Genomic DNA, 26,896 nt, shown 5'->3' on the forward strand with positions numbered 1-26,896 from the left:
TCGAGTTGGTGATGCCATCCAACCATCTTATCCTCTGTCGTCCCATTCTCCTCCTGCCCTCAATCTTTCCCAGCATCAGAGTCTTTTCAAATGAGTCAGTTCTTCACATCAGGTAGCTAAAGTACTGGAGTTTCAGCTTCAACAGCAGTCCTTCCAATGAACACCCAGGACTGATCTTTTTTAGAATGGACTGGTTGGACCTCCTTGCAGTCCAAGGGACTCTCAAGAGTCTTCTCCAACACCATAGTTCAAAAGCATCAATTCTTCGGCGCTCAACTTTCTTCACAGTCCAACTCTCACATCCATACATGACCACTGGATAAACCATAGCCTTGACTAGACAGAACTGTGTTGGCAAAGTAATGTCTCTGCTTTTGAATATGCTGTCTAGGTTGGTCATAACTTTCCTTCCAAGGAGTAAGCGTCTTTTAACTTCATGGCTGCAGTCACCATCTGCAGTGATTTTGGAGCCCCCAAAATAAAGTCAGCCACTGTTTCCACTGTTTCCCCATCTACTGAATGGATATTAGATGGTAAATTCCCCTTTCCTATGACATCTCTTGACTCACTTCATAACTTCCATCTCCACACACGTACACACAGATACACTGAGAAGGGCTGAGCAGAACACAAGGAAGACGAGGTTAGAAAACACACACACACACAGAGGCTAACTTCACATGGCCTTGTACAGATGCCACCTTCCCCATTTATAAAATAAAGATAATGAAACTTATCTTCTCCATTTTTTCTGAGGAGTAAATTAGATAGTAATGTCAGGCCACTGGCTCAGAGCAGCTTCTCAAATGTTACTTCTCCCTTCTCCTTACTTGTCCTTGAGATGAGCCAGTGTGCCTGCTTGGCTTCCCAAACCCCATAACATGCCAGGCAAGAAGGACCATCATCGTTATCCCACCTTGGTCAGAAGCCACAGGTGCATACAGAGCAAAATATTACAAGGGAAAAAAGGAGTGTGAGACACATGGTGAGCATTCCTGCTGCTAATGCCTACCTGTAAAATCACTTCTACTAAAAATCATGAGTTATTCTGGAACGCTGTACCAAAGGCCCCAAAGGGCAGGAACCAACAAGGTGACAGGGTTATGTTTCTCTGTGGAAATTGGCTAAATAATGCCATGCTGCAGCCAGGAAGGACATTTCCTCCACACCCTATTTTAAACTGTTTTGGTGGTTTGCATCAGACCTAAATAATAGCGACACTGCTCTTCTGCAGACAGCAGCTGCCCCAGGGCCACACTTCCCTTAGACAGACTCTGCTTCACTGCTTAAAAACCCAAACAGAAGACCCTGATGAAAAAAGAAACTTCAAAGCTAAATTTAGATTTCTGCACTTCATTTTTAATGAAAGTCTCCTTTCGACAATTTTCTAGAAAAAAAAAAGGAGGGGGGAATGGATTTGTATTTCCAGTATTCACTGGAAACTATCTTTGGGAGAAAGTTTGAAAAAGTTTTGCAATGGCTTTGAATGCCCTACACAAATTCAATTGAACAGCTAAAGAGGCTGGGTGAAAACTCGCAGGTTTCCTCCACGTTTGTCAGAAGTTAAAAGCAGCTTTTCCAATAGATCATCAGAATAAAAGGACCAATGACACAGTATAAAACAGCAAAATTGCCTATTGAGATCAGAGCCAAACTATTCTCACTAAAAGTAAAGATTTGACCATTCAGACCAAATACCCAATAAGCAGTGACTGCCTGGGTGTGAACATGCTGGCCTGGCCTGCCCTGCCTCCCGGAGGATGAAGTGGAGGCTCAGTGTGGCGTTTCCTGGGTGCTAAGTGGTACGCCAGGTGCTGCTGGAGACCTGGAGACAGAAAAACAAGGAAGACAAATCCACTGCCTTTGAGAGAGTCCCATAGTGAGCCCTGCCTTACTACCCTTACCAGCAAGGCCTGCCCCCTGGAGGGAAGCTTTCGCTCCACCCAGGGCACTGAAAGCAGGTTTGCTTAAGATGACCCTTGAGGTAAGTCTTGAAAGATGACTGTAAATTATCCAAGGCAGCAGGAATTCCAGGGAGCAGCTTGAACAAAAGTGGGGTGGCCCAACCGAGGGCCTGGAACAAGGCAGGCATAGAAAAGCATGGATCAATGAAAAACCTATGTTCAGAGGGACAGTGGAGGGAATGGAAGGCAACACTCAACACTCAACAAAGTGGGCTTCTGACAAAGGGGTCTAGGGTCCATAGTGCTTCCCAGGACCCAGGGTTAAAATATGTATCCTTCTCTGGGTCTCAACACACTCCTGTATCTTAGACTCAACAGAGGCAAAGACCAGGCCTGTCTTATTCACTCAAGATGCTGTTTCCAGATCTGAGCCACCTGCCTGGCACCAAATGACATTATAAATACTGTTAAGAAGGAAGAAAGGGTAATGGACATTTTCCGCAACAGCACCAATGAAGTGTCATTCTTAATTGGAAAAATAGGGTTTAAAAATCTTTTTAAGTTGTGTTGATAATGCAAATGGAGACCATGTAGCAGGCATGCTGGTTCTACAGACAGCAGTGTTTCAAGGTGGGGTGCTGCCCTGAAAAAAGACCAGGCATCCAAAACGTGATGAGCATCTTATACAAACCGCAACTGCTTCAAAATAAGATGTCATTAATGCAAGTGGCCTAGAGGTAAGAAATGTGCTTTCTGGGAACAAAAGCAAATAGATCAAATTCTAGGCCTAGTGGTTTCCAGAACCCTGACAAAATCAGCAGTGATTTGGGAAAAGAAATTTATCTGTACTGACATTTTCATCAACACTGAGTCCTCAACAAGGATATCCTGTTAGGTATTTGAAAAGTAAAAGTTATATTTTTCAGATCTGAAGAGTTTTCAGACATTTAAAGTTGTCCCCCAAAGAGCAATTACTTAATTTGAGGCATTTCGGATAAGTGAGTCTACTAACTCAAAAACAAAAACTCAGATACCTTTAAGTATATAGCTTAGTGAAGTTTGTCCGTGCACTGAAATCCTTGGCTCACCTGTCAATATCCTAAACATAAGATGGAATTTTTTTTTTACATAACCCAAAAGAAGGCTATAAAAAAATCTTATTTCTTCCCTTACTATGCATTAAGATATATTGAAAAATGTCATGACAGGTTACTAATTATGTTAGGAAAATCCTGAAACCACTGACTTCCATGGAAAATTAAATACAAGTGGAATTAGGTTTCCTATCTTGATTACAGCTACCTTTGACCTTTAACTATCTTCAAAAATGTAACTTCAAATGAATACCAATTACAAGGGTTAAACCATTTTGTGGCTTTAATTCCATAAAAATATGAAATCTGTGGGTTTTGTAATGCTGTTTAAAAGCCCAAATAAAAAGCCAGTTGGCTTTTAAGCTAATTGTTTAAAAGTGTGTATATAGATGAACTGAGACTGACTCATGAACTACTGGGTCTGGAATTTGCAAATCATAAATCTGATCCTTGTAAACAAACCTGAGCAGAATCAGGGCCCACTAATTTCCTTCTTTCATAAACTGAAACAAAAGTTTTAATGATTTCTAATGTAAACTGAAAACTAAGGGTGCCATTTAAAATATTAGCAAAATATAACTTGGTTTTTTAAGAGTCTGGGGTATAGAGAGTCAAACATTCTGGTACTGCAATGTGAGAAAGCACCCAAGAATAAAACAGTGGACTGTTAGTAAACCGTAGATCTCAAATTTGTGTTAGGATCTTTTCGTTTACAATATTGCTTCTTCCTCATTCTATTAAAAACTCCCATCTCCATGCCACCTTCAACATAAAACATAATTCTTAAAAGTTGTCCATCCACTTCAAGCACTAGGGAATGTCCTGTGCAGAAACTCCTCCACATTTCTTCCAGACAAAACCAAACGTGGTCTGCCTCTGGCCCTTGGTAAACAGAATGTGTCCTCAAGAGGGCAGGGGGCTGTCCGATCCCCTACATTTCATCCTTACTCCAGCGGGGCATCTCCACGTCATCAAAAGCAAGGAGAGAGACACAAGATGATAGAGATGAAGGGGACTAGAATGATCCAGACCTAACCGCGTCCTTCCGCACACGAGGAGACTGAGGCCCACGACGGTCCAAAGACTCTGGGTCTGTTACCAGATCCCAGATGCATATACTCAGGTCTGCAGCTAAGGGTTGCAAAATTTCTAACTGTCGAGGTCTCAGGGGTTGGATACTTTTCACAACAAATCCTTAAGAGCGCAATTTCTGCATTTTCCTCCCCTCAAAACCCTCTAGACATCAAGATCAGGTGGGCAGGGGTATTTAAGATTTTAACCCCTCTGTTTCCACCAAACCACTGTAGAGAGCCTTCAAGCCCGAAGGCGGGGCTGTCCTGCTCCCGGCAACATCTCAGGCACCCAGCACCTAGCAGGCACTCAGTAAACACTCCGCCTTCCACCTGACAAGCTCCCCCTCTGGCCTCATCCATGCCTACCCCAAGTGGAACCAGACAACTTTCCTTTGGCAATCGCTCTCTTCCTCGAAACTTCGCTAAAGGTACTCCGGGCCAAGAGGCCGGTCCGGGGGCATGTGACCCTGGGAAGGAGCAGAGAATGGGGGACCCTGCCCTTTCGGGGCGCTGGGCCACCCCAGGCCCGGACCAGGTGTGCCCGCCGCTCACTCCGAGGCCCGCCGCGTCCTGCCTCCGCCGATCACCAACTTCTCAAACTTCCCTTTCCGGGGGTGGGGGCGGCCCGGGACGCAGCGCCCTTCCTGCCCGCACAAAGGGGACCGGGCGCCCTGCGCGCCCCCCGCCGAAGCCACTTTCCTGGCCTTTGGAAAGAAAAGCCCACCCGTCCCAGCACAAGGCACCGGGGCACGGGGACCCAGGCCGCGTCCCGGCTTCGGCCCGCCTCCCGGGCCGACTGTCAAGCGCAGCCCGGCGGGGACCCGGGGACCCCGGCGCCAAGTCCAGGCGGGGAGCCACTCACCCGACTTGGGAACGTGCGGCGGGATCGTGCTGGCGATGCGCGTCCACAGGACGACGTGCAGCGGCCACAGGCCCCCGAGCAGCCCCCGGCCCATGGCAGCCCCCGCCGCTCCTCATAGACCGGCCCGAGCGCGTACGCCGCGCCGCCGCGCCCTCCGGACCCGCGCCGGGCGCCCAGCAGCGGTGCGGCCAGATGTGGCGCCGCGGGCCGCGGGGAGGTGGCGGCGGGCGAGGCGCGGGGGGAGCCGGCGGCCGAGGGGAGCGGAGCTGGAGGCCGGCCCGGCCGGCGGGTGCGCGCGCGGAGTGTCGTCGGGCCCGGCGTGCGAGTGACTCACGACTTCGCCCGGGCGCCGCGGGGGAAACAGGAAACTCCTCGCCAACAGCTGGGCAGGACCTCTCGCCGCCCGGAGCCTGCTCCGCGGCTCGGCTCCCGGCCCTCGCCCTCTCTCGCAGCTGCCAATCACGGCCCCGGGACCGGCCCCTCCGGGGCTTTGGCAAACTTTCAGCGGCCCCTCGCTGCCCTCCACGTTCCCCGCTCCGAGGACTGCTGAGCAATAAGTGCACAAGTTCCAGAAAGTCACTGAACGCAGGGTGTATGCGCACTCCCCAGAGCACCCCCAACAAGCATCCTCCCACTTCCCTACAACCCTCTTCGGGCTGCTCCTAAGTGCCTCAGAGCGGGGTTTTCAAACTTCAAGTGGCTACCCAAGAGTAGATGCTGAAATCCGAGTTGTTAGCACAAGCTGTTTTTCCCCTAATAAAGTAGTATTTCCTCATTAGACTTTTGTTTTAATTAATTGTGTTTGCCTACATCGTCACATTGTAAAATATTTATCTTACTGCAGGTGGAACACTTCAGTGTACCCACGGACCCCCTGAAAATCGTGTTAAAAGGCGGCTTCTGCTTCCGCATGTCTTAAGAGGCAGCATTTCTGATGAGCTCTTGGGTGATGCCTCCCAGTTGGAATCGACCCTCTTTCTGGGAGTGACTCAGTGAGCAGTTACTAATACAACGCATCACAGAGTGATAACTGTAACGGGAAGTGTTATCTTCAGAATGTATCGGGTAGGGCAGAAAGTGTGAGAGTAAAAGTGTCACCCCCTTAGCTGACTTAGGGGTCAGCTAAGTGCCAGGGTCTGTGATAGGACAGGACCCTGAGCCCCTCCCTGCAAAAGGGGACATGGGTGAGAGCAGAGCAGGCTGAACTTCCAACTTCCCCATCTTGGTAAGGTGGCCAGGTTTGCCCCCACACAATCCTGGTGTATATTTGCTTCAAAGTTGAATTATTAGCAGGCCCCCCTTCTCTTTCCCATGTGTCCTGGTTAGATATGCTCACCCTACTTCTAGCCCTGAAAGATTTAGATTCAGTACAGCCCTCTGGTCAGGAGATCTTCCAGCAGGTTGCACGATAAAACTCTTCTATCTGAGAGAAAGCTTGTTTGCAGAGGCAGGTGGCCAGCGTTACTGGGAATAAAGGCAACTAGCTCTCCCTGGAAACCCAACCCTGCCATCTTCCCTGTCAATCTCAAGAGTTCTTTTGCGTGATCCTGGAATAAACTTAAGTCTCGTCACCACTGCTCCACCCAGCATGGAAGCTGCCTCTGCATGCATCTTTTAGGAAAAGACTACTTCGTAGCTCTAGAATTTAGGATGCAGGAAGTGGGATGAAATCAGCAGGGCTGGGCATCTTCCTTCCCACCAACGGCCTTGCCAAAGCCACTTGAGTGATGGAGGAAAGTTGAGTTCAAAATCCGTTTCTCCTGTTTCCTCCGCAGTCGCCATCCAGGCCACCACCAGTAGGAGTTTTCCATCCATGCATCCCCAGTCAGGGCCATTCTGGGCCTTTTCACTCCATTTCTCCAATTAGAGTGGAAGTCAATTTTCCAAAAGGCAAACCTGATTGTACCAACCCTTCTATTAAAGTCATTTGAAGACCTCCTGCAGCTCTTGAGCTAGAGGGTAGGAAAAAGCTCCTTTAAGGTATCCTGGAGCCCCTTCCTCTCTTGTGACCTTCCCAGGTTTCTCCGCTTCCACTGAGAGCAGCTCTAGATTCCTAGAACTTGCCCAGGGTGTGTTCCTCCCCGCTCCACCAGAGGGACGTGCACTCCCTTTCTTCTGCTTCCTCTGACCTCCCTTCCACCCAGCCTGCTCCTGGTCTTCCTGGGTGAATCCTGACATCCTTGATGGGCAAGCTTCCCCCGCCCTCCCTTTCATTATAGATTCACTTGGCACCACAGGCCTTTCGTTTTTAGCACTTACTACACCTGCAGTTTTATAATAATCTGTGTCCTTTTTTTCCTTTCCATTCTCCCAATTCATGTCCAAATTTCTCGAGGACAGGAATTATATATCTTTTCCTCCACTCACTATTGTATACTCAGGACCTAGCACAGAATAGGTGTTTAAGAGACATTTGTTATGTGAGTAAATGAATGATGTAATCAAGATTCAGAAGAAAACTGTACTTAATCATCCTATTTAATCACTTGGGACAAGGCATTCTATTACCTAACAAACTGAGATATAAACAAGCTAGATTTTAGCTGAGGATGATGTCATACTATTTCCTTTTCTTACAAATGGAGAAGTATGTGGTTTTGTTTTTTTCTCTTTTTCTAAACCTACCCAAGTTCCTCTGGCCAGTATACATACACTCACTTCCTTACTCCCAGAAACACAGTGAGGCAAATAAATGCCCAATCAATTCCAAAGGCCTTCTTTTCTATATTTATTGCATGCAATGAACAGATATTCTATATTCTTAGAGGCCAAGTTTAAGGTATTTGAATCCAGGATGGAATATTTAACTGGTGATCTCTGTCATTGTATATGATTAATACTGATTTTAATTTTGTTTGCCTTTAACATTTCTGGTATCATCCTCAATCCCCTGTGAAACTGAGAGTCTGAATTCAGCATTGCCAACTGCAGACTCATCTTTCAGAAACCACTGAGGTGAAATTAGAGTCATGTAAACTCACGTATACTGCAATTTGACAGTCTTACAAATCTGTCCATATGACCTTCCTTTGGGGATTCTCACTGTAAGAACAGCCTGATACCTTTAAGCCGTGGTCCTCACACAGGGTTGCATATTTAACTTAATGTCATCTACTGTGCGTTCACACAAGCAGTTACGATCCAGTTGCAAAAACTAGGCCTTTTGCAGATGGAAACAAAAACTAAAAGTATGACTCCTGGCTTGAGAAACAAGGAGGGGGAGTTTTCTCTGGTTGTCTAGTGGCTAAGACTCCGAGCTCTCAGTACCGGGGGCCCAGGTTCAACCCCTGGTCAGGAAGCTAGATCGCACATGCAGCAACTAAGACCAGCACAGCCAAGTAAACAGACAAAGAAATAGAAAGCTGGAGTAACTGTGTTAAAAAAAAAAAAGGAAAACAAGGGGGAAATTTTTATGTTCTGATCAAATTGAAAAACAGTAAAAACCCACTTGAACAGAAGTTACACAGCTTGCGTATTTCATTTTTCCAGCTTTACAAACTCTGAACATACACACAGAAAACAACTGGACTGATCAAAATGTGGTTACTGCAAGTCTAGCATCTCCCAGCTGTGAGGAGGCAAGAACTTTCCACTCCCCTGAATTTTCTGACATGCAGCTGTTGAGTTACTGGAACTAAAGCAGTGGTCAGGGAAATTCCTCTCCATGCACCTTGGCCATTCTGCATCCTCAGCTCTTACCTCTGGACCAATTTTCCTTCCACTGTGAAGCTGACCCATAGCCCTGAGATGGCAGTGATTGCGTGAGGGACACCCAGCCTCTCAGTTCATTCATGCAGGACGCTACCTCCTCCAGCCTAACGCCATCCCTCCTCCCCCAGGGAGAACCCTAGGAACATTTAGTTTATTTAACCTATCAGGCTTTCCTGGTGGCTCAGTGGTAAAAACTTTGTCTGTCTCCCAGTGCAGGAGACTCAGTTCGATCCCTGGGTTGGGAAGATCCCCTGGAGGAGGAAATGACAACCCACTCCAGTATTCTACCCTGGGAAATCCCATGGACAGAGGAGCCTGGCAGGCTACAGTCCATGGGGTGTCAAAAGAGTCGGACACAACTGAGCAACTAAACAACCACCACCTGTTTTTAAAATGTTTTGTCCTATTTTGACAAGGAGCATATTCATTTATTTAGAGGCATTCTAACCCACCAATTACAAAATCTTTGCAAACACAGATTTTTCTCAGCTGTGAACCCACCTCTGTGCCCTACAGTATTCAGGGCACGTCTGTCCTCACTAAAGAGAAAAACGAGCCTCTTTCTCAACTCCATTTTCATTTCCTTGTTTGCAGTTCTCCAGATACTCACAGAAACTGCAATTCTGCCACAGGTTTACACAAAGCATGAACAGCTTCTTTTGGAGACAATAGAACCTTTTAAAATCACAGAAGTAATATATGTTAATTTTAGGTAGAAAAATTCTGAAATACAGATAAGTCAAAGGCAGAAAATGAAAAGGATCCTTAACCCTGCCACCCAAAGATAATCCCTTAACTTCTGGAGCACATCCTCACAGTATTACTCTACTTTTCAACTTTCAGGTAAGCACACATAAGCAACTGAGGTTGAGAAAGACTGTATTTGGCCAAGGTTGCAGGGTAGTATGGAGAAGGCGATGGCACCCCACTCTAGTCCTCTTGCCTGGAAACTCCCATGGACAGAGGAGCCTGGTAGGCTGCAGTCCACGGGGTCACAAAGAGTCAGACACGACTGAACGACTTCCCTTTCACTTTTCACTTTCATGCATTGGAGGAGGAAATGGCAACCCACTCCAGTGTTCTTGCCTGGAGAATCCCAGGGGCGGGGGAGCCTGGTGGGCTGCCATCTATGGGGTCGCACAGAGTCGGACACGACTGAAGTGACTGAGCAGCAGCAGCAGCAGAGCAGTAAGGACCAGAGCCCGGCTGCGAAAGAGGCCTGTGCAGCTCTGGAGTCTCCACTCTAGCATAAGCTGGTCAGGTGGTTGATCTACCTGCGCCCTGTATTCTGAGAAGACTCTGGAATGATCAGCGCCACCCTTGGTGTTGCTTCCTGGTCTCTTCCTCACTAATCCGCCACTGCAGCCCCCGCCCCCTATCCGGTGGAAACCCCGATTGGCTCACACCTTGGTCGCCAATACACCCAGGAGGCACAATTCAGTCGGAATCTTGTCTAACGCTGTAGATGCTTGCACATCACCTCCTTCCTTTCCTGCCGGGCTGCTTCTGTATCCCCTTGGTACTGACTGAGCTGTATCCCCAGCATTCACAGGTTGAAGCCCTACCCTACAACATGACTGTCTCTGAGGGAAGGATCCCGACCCCCTGTGACTGACGTCCTCAGAAGGAGAGGATGTTGCTGTGAATACACAGACAGAAAGCCATGTGCACTTACAGCGAGAAGGAGGCTGCCCGGGAGCCAAGACGGCAGGCCTCAGCAGAAACCAAACCTGCCAGCACCCTGACTTTGGACTTCCAGCCTCTCCAACTGTGAGACATAGATTTCTGTTGGGTAAGCCATGGAGTCTGCGGTATTTTGCTATGGCAGCCCTAACAAACTAGTCCACCCCACTTTCTGCCTGCTTCTCCAGCTGCTCCTTCTCAGTGTCTTCACAGGTTTGTTTCCATCATTGGTCAGTGGTGGTTCTTACTACATGTGTTCTCTGCCCCTCCTCTTGTTCCTTCTGTGGAACACAGCTATTTCTATGACTTTACTAATCTATGATTTCCAAATCTAATTATCAGGCTCTGGTTTCTCATATAAGCTACAATTATTCCCACTGCCTACTCGAGTCTTTTCACGGGTGTTCCACTGGTACCACAGGCTCATTATTCTAAAGTTGGACTCCAGAAAATCTTTCCTGTGGTACATTTCCAATATGAAGAAAAGGCTCTATCTTTCATGGGTAACCCAAGCCAGAAACATAAAAATCAAGAGTTGGCCTCTATTTTACCCCCCAGAACCAACAGGGAATTAGGATCTTTTTATTTTCTAAATATTGGGTCTGTTCTGCTCTCACCCTCAACACTGGCGGCATTTTAGTTCTATCTCTGGTTACTTCATAGAGTCTTCTGTCCGTTCCCTAATCTTTTCACCTCTTCAGCCTCACCCATTCTACTGCATTCTTCACTGCTACCAAACTGTTCCCCCCCAAAATCACAGCAATAACAATCACATTTAGAACCGTCCAGTGGCTTCCTCTTGCCTTTAGGATAGAATGTCAGCCTACTGCCCATCCATTTACTCGGCCAGCATTTGAGTCTCTACTGGGACCCAAATACTCTTTAAGCACTGAAGATATGAGGACTCAGAAAATGGAATCCTAGCTTTAGCTGGAGGGCATTAGGCTGTCTTTGTGATCTAATGTGAAACATATATAAGTAAACACACAATATTAATAAATCTGATAAGATGATTAGCACAGTGGTGATGAGCTCCGAGCACCATGGGAGCAGACAGGCAACAGAGGCCTTTAATCTAGCTTAAGAGTAAGAGAAGGCCCAGGGGAAGAAACGCCTTTTGAGCTGAATCTTGAAGGATGGTCAGGTGAAGGCATAAGGAAAGATGTTACGGGTACACGGAATGGCAGCCTGAAGACAAGATGTATGACCTTGGAGTGCGTAGGACAGGCAAAGATTTCAGAATGCCTAGATTATAAATATGAGGGGATTTTAGATGGAATGTTTTGGCCCCAATTCTGCACACCTCCTGCAATTTATGCTCTTTGCCTTGGATCTGGATGGCTCTTCTCACTAGAGGCAAAGAGTTCTTAAAGTCAAACACTGGTCTGAGGCTTGTTATGTGGATGGTAGATGGTAAATATCTAATGTGACTATTACAGTGTTATCTGAAGTTATATACAATTATGTAACTGTTCTACAATGTTGGTTGTAGTATATAAGCTGTATATAAGCAGTTACAGAACGTGGCCAACACTGTTGCTTGTATAAAATCTATTCTCCGTTTTCCATACTGCTCTCAGAAATCCAACTTTGATTAGGATGTGACTTTAACTACAACTTAGGGAACAGACTCATCCTTTTTAACGGTAGATATGATCCAATTTCGCACAAAGACAAGTAACAAGAAATCTGATTGGAGCTTGTGAGAAAGATTTTTTCTTTATGTGACTACGAGGAAGTGCCCAAGGAAAGCCACCACTTCCGTTTCCTACCTCTGGACCTGAGGAGGAGAGACGGACACAGAGGTGATGCCATGACCTTTCAGCAATGAGAGGGGTGCCAAAGGTATCACAGCAGAACCAGCGAGTCAATACGGCAGCTGCCTCCACGTGGATGTTACCTGACAGGTAGCCAAGCCCTCAGAATTGGCTGTGACCCTCCCTCCCCTCGCTGGACTCACACGTTGCTTCCTGCATCCAGAGGTGAGATGGCGTCTATATTCTATTTCCCTCTCCTTTAAAGGGCTGGCTTTGTATCTTACTTTCACCAACAGAATATGATGGAAATGACACACCACCAGTTCAAGGACTAGTCTCAAAGAGGGACTTCCTCTCTCAGAAATGAGTTACCAGGTTAAGAAGTGTACATACCCGGAGACTGTCATGCTCTGAGGAAGCCCAAGCTAGCCACGTGAGACCACATGGAGAAAGAGGCCCCCAGCCAGGCACCAGCTATCCCAGCAGCCCGGCTGAAGCACCAGACATGTGAGTAATGAAGCTATCTTGAACGTTCCAGCCCCAGAAAATGCAGAGGGAATAGGCTCAGTGAGTTCAGCCCAGATGGCAGAATCACGAGACATAATAAACTGATATTGTATAAGTCATTAGTTCCAGACAAAACCATTCCTAATACCAGAGAAGTTCACTGATCATAAGGAAAGAGGAAGATGCTCTAGTCACCATATGGCTATTAATCTGTGTACCAAATATGAATCATATCAACTATAAATTAAGAACTGTAGAATTTCTCCAATTATCTTGTGAATTACACAATTATATTTATGTATTTGTTCTCAAAATACATATGCACATGTATTTATATGTTTATTATACGTTGCAGACATGTAAATGTACAAAATTTTGAGAGTTTTATTTTAGCAGTTCTCCATTTTCACACATTAATAAGGCATTTCACAGCCCCAAAGGGGGGACTTCCCTGACGGTCCAGTGGCCAGGACTCCGTGCTCCCAACGCAGGGGACCCAGGTTTTATCTCTGGTTGGAGAGCTGGATCCCACATGCCCCAAATAAAAGATTTCACATGCCACAACTGAGACCCGGAGCAGACAATAAAAATAAGTATTAGGTGTCGTGGTCCAGGCGCAGGTTGGTAAAAGAATTTCCAGACATGAGACTGAATGAGAGGGAAATAAAGTTTATTAGAGTGGGAGACGCTGTTAGAACAGCGGGCCAGCTCAAGGGAGAACTGACATTGAATGGGGGTTCCTCACCCAGGGTACAAGGCGTGGGATAGAGGTCTTGCGGGTCCTTTGCTTATTGGATGAGGCAGGTATACTGAGTGGGCAGAAGAGTCAGGCAAATATCTCCTCCCTATGGGGTAGGAGGGGAGACAGGTTACATGGTTCCATTAATAGTTACAACATGGGGGAGGGAAGGACGAGAAGGGTCTGGTTTTTCCATTCCTGCATTCCAAAATGCAGGAACAAGAGGTGCTCCTCTTGTTCCAAAAACCTCCTTGGTTTAATCTGCTCTTTCATCCTTGGGTCACCACATGCCCCTTTTGATACCCTGCTCATCTCTAACTATCTACTTATTTCCCTTCTCAGGCATTTGGGAACCCAGTCTCAAAGGAAAGGGGGCGATGACCGCTCTGGCTTCTTTAGGCTGTACTGGGGCACCGTGGGGCTCTGGGTTCCCTTTGCCTGTTCTCTGTCAGGATGCATTTACGGAGGCAGATGAGAGTCCATGGAATGATAAAGTGGCTTGTTTCAGCATTGTCTGGGTCTTGGCCAGGGAATATCAAACTATCACTTGGAGATTTGTTGTATTCTAGAAGAAACAAACTTAACAAGAAAGTTAAAGATATTTGTCCCAAAGAGTAATAGAAACAGAAAAGCTGCTCAGGGGCTAGCCAGGAGAACCAGGGCCAGACCTTGGTTTGTGACATTAGTGTTTCTCTAGGTATGAGAAGATGCAAGGATTTGGGCTCATAAAATCTTTAACTGAAAACATCTGACTATGTGAAGGCTGGTTCTTCTGGGTTTTTCCCAGAGCTGCTGCTGCTGCTGCTGCTGCTGCTGCTGCTAGGTCGCTTCGGTTGTGTCCGACTCTCTGTGACCCCAGAGAGGGCAGCCGACCAGGCTCCCCCGTCTCTGGGATTCTCCAGACAAGAACACTGAAGTGGGTTGCCATTTCCTTCTCCATTCCCAGAGCACAGGGTGCCTTATTTCTTATCTCCACCCTGAGCTCCTTTCAGGCGGTGTTGAAGGTCAGCAGCTTGCAGTGGTCATGATGTAATCTTTGCAGAGGCAGCTGGCGAGTGCCTACTTCCAGTCCCTTCCTAGCCCCATATTTGACCATGCTTTGGGGGTATTTCCTGGCCGTTGTGTCCTGCGGGGCTGGGAAGGCTCATTCCCAGGTTTAATGGAGATTCCATTGACAAGCCACTCTGTGTGCTATTATTGGACCAGGCATGGTGAGTGGCAAAAGTCTCTGGACCATACCTGTTTTACTAGCCTCTTGGTCCAGGAAAACATTCCCTCTTGTCGCTTCTTCCCATATCTAGAGTTATATTATTACAATCATTGATCTCATGTGGATGCATATCAGCCTTTTATCACAGGCTCAGGTACACATTTGGTAACATAAGAAACAATCTTCTGAAACAAGTGACGTAGAAAATAGTATAGCGAGCAGTTATTAGTAAGGTCATAAGCAAGATTTTAAGTCAAGAATCTTCATTAGGTAGAGCCCAGTATACCCCAGGTCATCTGACTTCACTTGTTAAATGCCTATAGCCTGGTGTTAATCTCCTGGGTGTACATCATGGAGCATCTGATCTTTATCTGAAGATTGGTAACTATCTCAGAAATGAGTCTTAGTAAACACTAGACCTTAATTAACAAAACTAGAAACTTAGTTTAACAATGAACAAAACTTAATACAGTGAAACATGATTTTTTTTCATTATGAGGGCATTAACCCTGTAGCCAGGGAAGGCTTTAACCCATCAAATAAAAATAAGGTTTGTCAGGGAGCCGGGAAAAGCCAAGTGGCTGTCTTGGATTTCCCATAGCCCTGACGCTTTGATTCACAGCTATTGTTCACCCATTTTTAATTCCCCCATTTAGGAGTAGACGGTTGCCATGTTTTAAGGACATCAGGATAGCAAAAGTTTAACCGTGAGGGCTTATTTTTTGTAGAAGCAGAATGAGCTTTGTCTACATGTACCATAATCTTAAATAATGCTTCTTTACTTTACCAAAGTAACAAAAGATTTAAAAAACAAATATAAATCACTTAAAGGCAAAGAAATTCATCATCTGTTATTGAAAGCTGCATTCTAAGAAAACTTTGTTCTCTTAACATAGAGAGTAGACTAAATTACAATCTGTTACGAGTTTACCAGATAACAAACAAGCAAAATTTGTTTATTGGTTAATCTCAGAAAAGTCTTTTCCATAAATCTTGAAGTATCAGTATTCTTGCAAAGGCATCAGAGTGAAACCATACAGCGCTTCCCTCATAGCTCAGCTGGTAGGAAGGAAGATCTTCCTCAGCTGTGTCAGGAAGATCCCCTGGAGAAGGGATAGGCTACCCACTCCAGTGTTCCTGGGCTTCCCTGTGGCTCAGCTGGTAAAGAATCTGCCTGCAATGTGGGAGAGCTGGGTTCAGTCCTTGGGTTGGGAAGATCCCCTGGAGAAGGGAAAAGCTACCCACTCCAGTATTCCTGGGCCTCCCTGTGGCTCAGCTGGTAAAGAATCTGCCTGCAATGTGGGAGAGCTGGGTTCAATCCTTGGGTTGGGAAGATCCCCTGGAGAAGAGAAAGCTACCCACTCCAGTATTCCGGCCTGGAGAAATCCATTGACTATATAGTCCACGGGGTCTCCAGAGAGAGTAGACTAAATTACAGTCTGTTACCAGTTTATCAGATAACAAACAAGCAAAATTTGTTTATCGGTTAATCTCGGACAAGTCTTTTCCATAAATCTCGAAGTAGCAGTATTCTTGCAACGGCATCAGAATGAAACCATATAAGACAAGTTTAAAATCTGATTAAACTGCAATTGCCCAAGTAGCCTGGTCATTGCTGTGATATGTAATACTTTAATATGATAACTAGAATTATAATGACCACATTTTATCAGGGCATATAAGATCTATATGAATTCCACATAATTTCAGAATATCTTTATTTAGTAACATCAGCCATACACTATAACCTGAGAAGATTTATCACCCCTTCAACAGTACTTCCCATTTAATTTAATATGTCCAATGAACCCAGGTAGTTTAACAGCTCTTTGGGATGTCTCAGGGGCCCTCTGAAGCATCCCAAAGTCACCCAGGAGTCAAGTTATCTAGGAAGTTTTGTCAATAAATAGCAAAAGGGTTTATAACACTCAGTCAGATAGAATCATATAGATCACTGTGAAACTATATATCCACTTAGCCGAAGTAACAAAGATTTCAAAGGTAAACAGAACAGACCACTTCAGAGGTAAAGAAACTTAAAATCCGTTATCAAAGGCAGTTCAACATCTCAAGAAACCTTGTATTTATGTGCAAAACTCTTGCCTTGGGGTCCACTTTCCATAAAATCTTACCACTTTCTGGACCCATTACTTTGTTCTCCCATCCTGAAACAGCCACCTGTAAGTCAGACCTACTTCCTTTTGCCTTCATAAAATGTAATTCCATTCCTCATACCTTCTTTACTGAAAACACACATCCTACTTTTCTTAAGCAACCAAGAACTTTATATTAGCATTCTATAGATTGGTGAACATAAATACCAGTGATAATTTCTTTAAAAAAGTTCTAGAGAACATCTCAGGATGGCATCAAACATTATTCATTAATAGTCCAAAATCTCTAGTTTCTCTGTAAGAGGAAGTTAGTGTTACCGCCAAGTGAAGATTTTGAACAGGGGAGGGGATGATCAAAGACAATTTTATAAGATTTTCAAATCAGTGACTGGGACGACTGAAAGATGCAACTGAGGGCTTAAGACTCTTGTCAGGGAAAGCAGTGTGAAATAACTCTTACTAGAGTCACGATCAGGAGTGGAAGGAAATAGTATTTAACTTATAATAAACCTAGGCACAATGAAAATATGCTTAATGTTAATAACTCTTAGACATAGCTATATTAGATTAGCAAAACAAACAGTAATACTAGATATTTAATATTGAATATTTTCCAGTTCACATGAATCTGACATTCTCTAGGTAAATTTCTCTTGTATTTAGAATTGTCTGATTTGTAAGCATTTATTTTTCTTTAGGCCAATTAAATTAGAACTCATTTACAACTTCAGCAATATTATTAAAAAAAGACATACATTAAGACATACATAAATCCAGACAGACAGATGGAGATCTCATAGTTTTCCACTTGATATTTAAAATATCTCTTTGATACCACCCCCGTCTCCCCCCATCTTTTTTTTTTTTTTTTGAAGTTCTAATTTGCCCAAGGCTGAGGTCTCAGGCAAAGTGAGCTGTGCATTTCAGGGACGCAGAAAGGGTTAACTTCAAGCTTTTCCCTAGGCAGGCTTTTTAACAAGCTAGCTGTTTTTAATTGCATATGCAAAAAGAACAGGTTTTGAGTTTCCAAGAGAAGAATTTCATTTTAACCAGTTTTCTCCAGAGTCTAAAGAATATAATGGCCATCCTGTGTCAAAAAGTCATCTTTCCTTTCTGTAGTCACCTAAATTATAGACCAAATAGTGCTCAAATTAGCTCTGATATCAGGGGCAGATCAGCTGATAAAAATCTTGGATTGTCCCTTTGGTGAGAAGTGAGGTCTTTGTCCCATCAGAAGAATCTGAAGGGTTAAGGGGATTTGCAGGAGTGAGGGAAGCTGGGTCCTTCCCCTCCCTGAGAAACAGGAGTAGTTGGAAGGGAATTCTTTAGGATGTTCAGGAGTGGGAAAAGCTTGGTTCCCTCCCAACCTGAGAGATAAGTGTAGTTAGAAGGGGATTCTTTAGGATGTTAGGAGAGCTTTTGATCCTTCAGGCTTTTGAATATAGGACAAAGACCTGGACCAAAGGGAACCTCCGAATCCTTTCCTAGAGAGCATGTGGATGTGAAAGGTCCAGAAGGACTGGTCTAGGAAATCTGATGGAGAGAGACAGAGGGGCAGGAGATAGGCAGGCAACTGAGAGACATGAGGCATGAGTCCCTCAAATCCGGATTCTGACTGAGGGCCATGAAGGACTGAACGTAAGGAAATTCTGAGTCCTTTCCCTGCTTTTGGCAAAAGCTAGCGTGCCATTCAGAGGCCATTTTTGGGGGGTCCCCAGTTTGTATTGGGGCCAGGCCTTTTGCAGGGTCAAAATTTTCCAGTTTCTGAGAATGTAGCCAAGGGGTGAGTCTGAGAGAGGCTCCCAGGACGTACCAGAACCTAGTCTTAGCCTACCACCATAGAATGGGGCCACCGAGAGTCACCGGCTGACAGAAAGGCGTCCCTTTTGTCCCAGTCATCTCTCCGTGCGACTAATGGCACAAAGATGGCCGACCCTCCCAACAGTCGCGTCCGACAGCGAGAGGTGACCCCTGAGAACCATGTGGCTAGGGCACCATATGACCCAGGCAGAGAAAGACAGATTCCTGGGAGCAACATTTGCAGATTCCCTGAAATGTGGAGGGCACTCTTGGGATGGCTCAGAGGCAACACGTAGGCTCCTGTAAATCAATCCGGACTGAGAAGAGAAAGAAGTGAAAGTGACAGAGAAGAAGGCTGAGGAATCTGCCTTACAATCCTATGGGGAGGCGGTGGCCAGGGGATGAAGGTCTCTGTTTTGCTTCAACCACTATGTGCCTGACATGGCGCATGGAAGTTATCTTGCTGGGGGCGGATGCCCTTGCGGCCTGATCCGTTCTGTGTCCCCGTTATCCTCACACGTGAGTCTTCACGTGGCTGTTGCTGCTGCTGCTGCTAAGTCGCTTCAGTCGTGTCCGACTCTGTGCGACCCCATAGACGGCAGCCCACCAGGCTCCTCTGTCCCTGGGATTCTCCAGGCAAGAACACTGGAGTAGGTTGCCATTGCCTTCTCCAATGCATGAAAGTGAAAAGTGAAAGTGAAGTCGCTCAGTCGTGTCTGACTCTTAGCGACCCCATGGACTGCAGCCTACCAGTCTCTTCTGTCCATGGGATTTTCCAGGCAAGAGTACTGGAGTGGGGTGCCATTGCCTTCTCCCTTCATGTGTCAGGCGCCCTAATGGCTTTTAAGTGGCTGACCCATGCCCACACAATGAGGACTTGCTTAGCCTAGTCCTCAGTTGAAAAGAGACGAAGGAGAGACCCTTGTTCCGGCACCCTCACCGGCAGCTACTGGGCTCAGTGAGCAGCGGGCCTTTGGAGCACACCAGAGGGTGACTCCAGCCAGAGTTCCTCAGTTGCTTCCACAGCACTTGCCTGTTCACAGAGGGTCCCTATGAGGAAGGAGAAGTGGGGAGGTGGAGAAGAGCCCCCAAGGCTCCCCCCATGAGGAAGAAGTGAGGAGATGGGGAAGAGACCCCAAGGTTCCCCTCCGGGCCACCAAAAATGTCTGGGCGCGGCTTGGAAAAGAATTTCTAGACATGAGACAAAATGAGAGGGAAATCAAGTTTATTAGAGTAGGAGATGCTGTTAAACAGTGGGCCAGCTCAAGAGAGAACCAACGTTGAATGGGGGTCCTTAGTCCACTTTTATACCCAGGGTATAAAGAGTGGGATAGGAGTCTTGCTGATTGGATGAGGCATGTATACTGGGTAGGGGAAGAGTAGGGAAAATATCTTTTCCCTCTGGGGTAGGAGGGGAGACAGGTTACACTGTTCCATCAGTAGTTACAATATGGGGGAGGAAGGATGATAAGGATCTGGTTTTTCCATTCCTGCATTCCAAGACCCTCCTCGGTTCAATCTGCTCTTTCATCCTTGGGTCACCCCATTAAGGGAAAAAGGGGTCCCCCAAGAGGGACCCAGGGCTGCTTGATCTCCAGGAGATCCTGTTTTCCATGTCAGACTAAGAGTGTATTTTATACTCAAGACGATGATAGACACTGAAGGAGATTTTGAACAGGGGAGGGAGATGATGAAAGACAATTATATAAGATTTTCAAATTAGTGACCGGGACAACCAAAAGATGCATCTGCTGAGGGCCAGGGAAAGCAGTGTGAAATAACAACTCTTACTAGAGTCACGATCAGGAGTGGAAGGAAATCCTAGAGAGGAAATGTAACCAAGAGCTCAGTTTGGAAGGAACTGGTGTCTGAACTCATTCGGATAAACCACAGGGATCTCTTGTGGAAGCAGCTCCCAAGCACCCTACACTTAATAATAACCACAACCAACACGTGTTGCCCGCACATGTCCCTATGTGATGTGTACTCATTTCACAGGTGGCGATGCTGAACCACAGGGAGACCAAGTAATGGCAGCCAGAATTCCAGCCCAGCCAGAGGGCTGCCGAGCCCAGGCTCTTGGCAGCTTTGTCACCTACTGCCACCACACCAGCCCCTCCTGGGCTCCCCGCCAGACTGAGACATTCTTAAGGCAGGGACTGTCTTTTTCAGATCTTTAGCTTCTTTTGCCTGATCCATATTTGTTGCTCAATAAATACTGTGAAGGAGAGGCTGATTCAATGGATAAACTCCGTACCATGTAACACTCGAGAACTGAGACTCTGCACATCGTGACATTTCAGAACTAGAACCTATGGTGCCCCCGATGCCTGCAGATAAAATGAGACGAGAAATGCTCGTCAAGAGATCTGAACACCAGCATAAGCTTCCTTTTAAAATGCTGAGAAATGCTTCCCAAAGTGAAAATAGTACAAAAGAGGATAGATTTCACCCAGGGGAGAATATTTATGTGTTTGACAATTATGTTAACCAATTCTGTCTAACAATCTTTTTGTCTAACAATACAGCAGTCTTTGGTATCCACAGGGAATTGGCTCCTGGAGCCTCTCAGATACAAAATCCTCAGATGCTCAAGACCCTTACATAATACTGCTAAATATTTGCTTATAACCTATGCACATCCTCCCTTAAGATATAATTTAAATCTTATTTCAATTACTTACAATACCTAATACAATGTAAATACTATGTAAATGGTTGTAAATACAATGTAAATGCTATGTAAATAGTTGCTGGTAGACTAGGAAAATTCAAGTTTCGCTTTTTAAACTTTCAGGAATTTTGTATATCAAGCCTTTTTCATCTGTGCTTAGTTGAAATGTGTAGATTTGGAACCTGTGGATACAGAGTTGATTATATTTCCTTTCTAAGAAATGCTAGATAACTTCCCTCTCATTTTGACATCATTTTCCAAGCTTGAAAATCATTCAATTGAATAGTTATTAGTTATATTACAGGACTTGAAAGTTAAAAACTTAAACATAAGTTATGACTTTACAACCAACTGTTCTAATTGTTCATTTCACAAAACTACAAAATCACTTAACAGTACATGTTGAATGACAAAAAAAATTAAGTATCTTAAGGAGGATTTATTTAGTTGGGGTCAGAGAAATACGTAACCATTTTAAGAGCTGCATCATGTAATCTACTCAAAATGCATGCTACTTCACAGCTTAGAACATAAAATATGCATGTATGCTAATTAGATGTAACGCATATTTGAGATTTTCTGGTAAAAACTCTGTTTGGTAAAGTATTCAGAGGATAATGGTAGCTTTTAGAAAAGAAAGTGAAAGTTGCTCAGTCTTGTCCAGCTCTTTGTGACCTCATGGATTATACAGTCCATGGAATTCTCCAGGCCAGAATAATGGAGTGGGTAGCCTTTCCCTTCTCCAGGGGATCTTCCCAACCCAGGGATCGAACCCAGGTCTCCCACATTGCAGGCAGATTCTTTACCAGCTGAGCCATCAGGGAAACTGTTATCAAATGACTGCACCCATAGGCAGCTTCCCAGGTGGCACTACTGGTAAAGAACCTGCCTGCCAATGCAGAAGCCAGGAGACGTGGATTTGATCCCTGGGTCAGGAACATCCCCTAGAGAAGGAAATGGCAACCCACGCCAGTATTCTTGCCTGGAAAATCTCATGGACAGAGGAGTCTGGAGGGCTATAGTCCATAGCGTTGCAAAGAGTGAGATACGACTTAAGTGACTTAGCACACATGCACTTCTTCTTTACTTAAGCCTTTTTATTTTTATTTTTTTGCTGCGCAGCTTGTGGTATCTTTGTTCACCAACGAGGGATCAAACCCAAGCTCCAGCAGTAGAAATGCAGAATCCTAACCTCTAGACCACCAGGGAATTCCCAAGCCATCTTTATCACTAACCCCAGAAGTTGTCAGTTGACAAAAGATGAGAAATGAATTTTCATTGGTGAAATAACTGGTGCTGGGACATAGAGACTGGTTTAAAGAAGTGGTCCCTTAAGCCTCACCCAGTATCTTGTGTTTGCTGCTTTTGGGAGAGTCTGACCCTTAATCTCAGATTAACTGAATTCCACTGCTAGAAAACAGTCACATTTTCCTGAACTGGCTATTTCCTGCAAAATACTTTCAGGATATACAAAAGGACTGAGAGCAGAGTCTTTCCCTTCCTACAGAAGAAGCCAATGCTAGTCTGCTGACAAATATTTGTACACATAGCAGAATTCAGTCTGAGATCCACTTTCATTGTGAAGCATTACCTGGCAGCCAGGAGGTGGGGAGACCTGGAGTTCTGATCCATCTCCAACTTGTCTCATCAACCAAAGGAACCAAATATTTGTCAATGATAAATTGGTGGGTTCACAGCAATTCTATAAACAAAGAAACTTTAGATTAATGGCTAAGAATGGCTGCAGGGAGTATTTGGTAACAAAACACTTACCCTGAGCATATCAGGGGCGAAGAATTCACAGTGGGCTGCAGTGCTCTTGTGTACTCAGTTGCACAAGACTCAGATGTTATTAATTATTAACCTGCTGAATCACTGGGAAAGCATGAGTCACTTGCGCTGCAGGCATTTCAAAGGGCTGCCTCCTTCCTGAAGTTGACCATAGACTCATTGGTCCTTGTTTAGAGTTGCCAAGGCAAATGCTTATCGCCAAGTCATAATAACATTAAAACATCTGCTCCACGTCCTCATTCCTCACCTAGAGGCTATCAGAATGCTACCAGTTCTACAGATTTCACAGGAAGTCATTTAGAGCGGCTGCCTTTGAAATTTACCGTTATCATTTTCCCTCCACACACACAACAAACTTCTGAAAGACAATGAAAACCTTGAGCTCTTTTCGCAGCACTTAATGTTTTGCTTGACTGATTTTATAGACACCTTTTATTATGCTCGACTCTTTCATCTCACCCATCTGCTCCAAGAAAACATACTTGCTTCTCTAAAGGGGAACACCCATGTTCCCTACGACATTTTTCTTTAACTAGAGAAAGACAAGATTATGGTTTTACCACTGAACTTTTATAAGTTTTCAAATCAGGTCTTCTACATAAATGTTTCACAGAAAAGTAACAACTCTGTACATAAAATTCTACTTTTGGATGAAGTGTACAATACATTCTTCAGTTAGACCTTCATATTGGTGTAGCATTTGCCAATTTGCAGAATCTCTCTACACACACACACACACACACACACACACACGGTATTATCTGTTTCTCATCAAAACGACATTATGCTGGGGAGAGGGATAAATTAGGAGTTTGGAATTAACACACACACAACCATACAGGTAATCAACAAGGACCTACTGTATAATGCAGGGAACTCTACTCGATATTCTGAAACCTAAATAAGAAAAAAAAAATGGAAAAAGAATAGGAAAATATACATACGTATAGCTGACTCTCTTTGCTGTACACCTTAAACTAATACAATACTGTAAATCAACTATACTTCAATATAACATAAAAATTAAAACAGACAGAAAATTAAATAACAAATAAACCCACACGAGGCACCATTCCTTTGGTGAAGTGGCCGAGACGGCGCACACGTGCTGCGCTGGAGGGGGAATCTGTGAGCCAAGCCGGGTTAGGCGTCTTCCCCTCCAGGGGCTGCATGAGGCCCACTCCGGCCCTCGGGGCTTGTGCTGATGGTGTTGAAGGCTCTGAGTCTGTTCAAGGGATTCACGCCTGAGAGATGCAGGAAGTCAGAACTCCCCAGCTTTTTAGACCTCGACCCAGGAGGCTCTCCCAGTACCACCCATTGCAGCTTCGACCCCCACGGCCAACTGGCTAAGTGTCCGGCACCTGCCGGCGCTTTGGGGAGAGTGACAAGCCCAGCGAGCTCGCCACTTCGTGAACACACTGCTGGGAGGACCCACAAAGCTCACGCGAGATCCGAGCAGGGCGCCACATGGCACGTAAGCGACGCTTGATGCAGAGGGGCTCCGGGCTTGGGCCAGCAGCTGTTGGGAAACTCCGCCTGGTACCAGAAGCAGCGCCTGGTGGGTTTACTAGCGGCAGTGAGCGGCCACTTCCTCCTGAGCACGCACCTCCACAGGTGGAGCATGCTGACTCGCCTCAAGAGCCCCAAAGGTAGGAGTTTGGCAGTTTTTAAACCAGGTGCTCCAGGCCTCTGATTTCTCCTCCCTGTTCCTGCGTTATGGATGTCAGGTCTAGCTGGGTAGATATGATCAGATGGGAAGGACCATATCTGGGTCAAGTTCATCTGCCAGTTGAGTGGCGAAGATGTATTTGGAATCTCTGTTCCTCTAATTACAACTGAAGCAAAACTGGTAAAGTCCGCTGGCAATGCTGTTTGGCTGAACAGAGATAAGACATCTCCATTTAAATGGTATTAATTTTTTGTCAAGCAGCAGAATAATTGAATAGTAGGTCCCTGAAGGAGAAGGCAATGGTAACCCACTCCAGTACTCTTGCCTGGGAAATCCCATGGACGGAGGAGCCTGGTGGGCTGCAGTCCATGGGTTCACGAAGAGTCAGACACGACTGAGCAACTTCCCTTTCACTTTTCACTTTCATGCATTGGAGAAGGAAATGGCAACCCACTCCAGTGTTCTTGCCTGGAGAATCCCAGGGACGGGAGCCTGGTGGGCCGCCATCTATGGGGTTGCACAGAGTCGGACACGACTGATGTGACTTAGCAGCAGCAGCTAAGGCCCTTGCAGAGGTTGACCACATAATGCAGCCGTATGTCAAAGGGCCAAAAAAGCAAGATCCTAAGAGAAAACTTGCTGCAGAAGTCAGAAAACTCGTTCTTGGACAAGGACTCTGGACTCTGCTCAAAGGTGCACACAAGCCCTTTAGCAGTATAGATGCACTGGAAGCCATGTCTGACCTAGAGTTAAAAGAGTTTTGAAAGAACATTCATTTTGTGAATTCTTCATTGTGGACTGAGTGTCATAGATTTGCTGCAAAGCAAATGCCATTTCTGATGATTCATGAGGATATGAGATGGTCACAAGAGGTGGAGTCAGAGTATATCACAGTAACAAATGCTGCGAGTTGGTTTTGGTTGTTGGACCCTGTATCCTTGAGAATGGCCTTTCCTTACTTAAAATGGAAAAAAAAAAAAATTCCACATGATACAGTGGCTTCAGCTATGATGAAAAATCCTTCTGGTGGTTCAGTTTTATCCATCATTCATTCTCAAGACATAGGAACTTATACCTTGGCTTATGGAAATCCAAAACAGTATGGAGTATACTGGAGGCCTGACAGTGTGAGTTACTTCATTATTTATATAGATTGGTTATGTTTGTGTAATAGTGTGCTATTTTATTTCCTAATCCTTGAACATTGAGGACTACAATAGAAAAGCATGATTTCCAGGGTTAATCTCTTTCAATAATAGTTTTTTTGTGAAAAACTAAATGCTGCCTTTCCCACTCTGTTCCCTCTTTTGGAGACAAGGAAGAACAGTGAAAAAGAGGTATAACATGGAATTGTGGATACCTTTTTTAAAAATTTATTTTTTATTGAAGGTAATTGCTTTACAGAATTTTGCTGTTTTTTGTCAAACCTCAACATGAATCAGCCGTAGGTATACATATATCCCCTCCCTTTTGAAACTCCCTCCCCATCTCACCCCTCTAGGTTGATGCAGAGCCCCTGTTTGAGTTTCCTGAGCCATACAGCAAATTCCTGTTGGCTATCTATTTTGCATATGGTAGTATAAGTTTCCATGTTACTCTTTCCATGCATCTCACCCTCTCCTCCCCTCTCCCCACGTCTATAAGTCAGATTTCTATGTCTGTTTGTCCACTGTTTCCCTGTAAATAAAGTCTTCAGTACCATTTTTCTAGATCCATATACATGTGTTAGAATATGATATTTATCTTTTATTCCTGACTTACTTCATTCTGTATAATCAGTTCTAGGTTCATCCACCGCATTAGAAATGACTCACATGTGCTCCGTTTATGACTGAGTAATATTCCACTGTGTGTAAACTTTATCCATTCATCTGCTGATGGACACTGAGGTTGCTGAAATGAACAATGGGATACATGTGTCTTTTTAAATTTTGGTTTCCTCAGGGTGTATACCTAGGAGTGGGATTGCTGGGTCATATGGTGGTTTTATTCCTAGCTTTTTAAGGACTCTCCATACTGTCTTCCATAGTGGCTGTATCTATTTACATTCCCACCAACAGTGCAAGAGGGTTCCCTTTTCTCCACACCCTCTCCAGCATTTATTGTTTGTAGACTTTTTGATGATGTTCATTCTGACTAGTGTGAGGTGGTCTCTCATTGTAGTTTCGATTTGCATTTCTCTAATAATGAGTGATGTTGAGCACCTTTTCATGTGTTTGTTAGCCATCTGTACATCTTCTTTGGAGAAATGTCTGTTTAGGTCTTTTCCCCACTTTTTGATTGGGTTGTTTGTTTTTCTAGTGTTGAG

General features: G+C 45.1%; 1 protein-coding gene and 1 pseudogene across 1 annotated transcript in view; one reads left to right on the forward strand and one right to left on the reverse strand.

The window, feature by feature from the left end:
- TGFBR2 (transforming growth factor beta receptor 2) overlaps window positions 1-5,054 on the reverse strand; it is an 88,583-nt gene extending 83,529 nt beyond the window's left edge. Inside the window, exon 1 of the mRNA XM_052640764.1 lies at window positions 4,934-5,054. Within this exon, the coding sequence (XP_052496724.1) occupies window positions 4,934-5,027 (94 nt within the window). The 5' untranslated portion in view covers window positions 5,028-5,054. The remainder of the gene's footprint in view (window positions 1-4,933) is intronic.
- Window positions 5,055-10,307: 5,253 nt separating this feature from the next.
- LOC128051979 (tyrosine--tRNA ligase, mitochondrial-like) lies at window positions 10,308-25,599 on the forward strand (annotated as a pseudogene).
- Window positions 25,600-26,896: the final 1,297 nt, after the last annotated feature.

The sequence above is a fragment of the Budorcas taxicolor genome, chromosome 1 (assembly GCF_023091745.1).
Source record: "Budorcas taxicolor isolate Tak-1 chromosome 1, Takin1.1, whole genome shotgun sequence".
NCBI lineage: Eukaryota > Metazoa > Chordata > Mammalia > Artiodactyla > Bovidae > Budorcas > Budorcas taxicolor.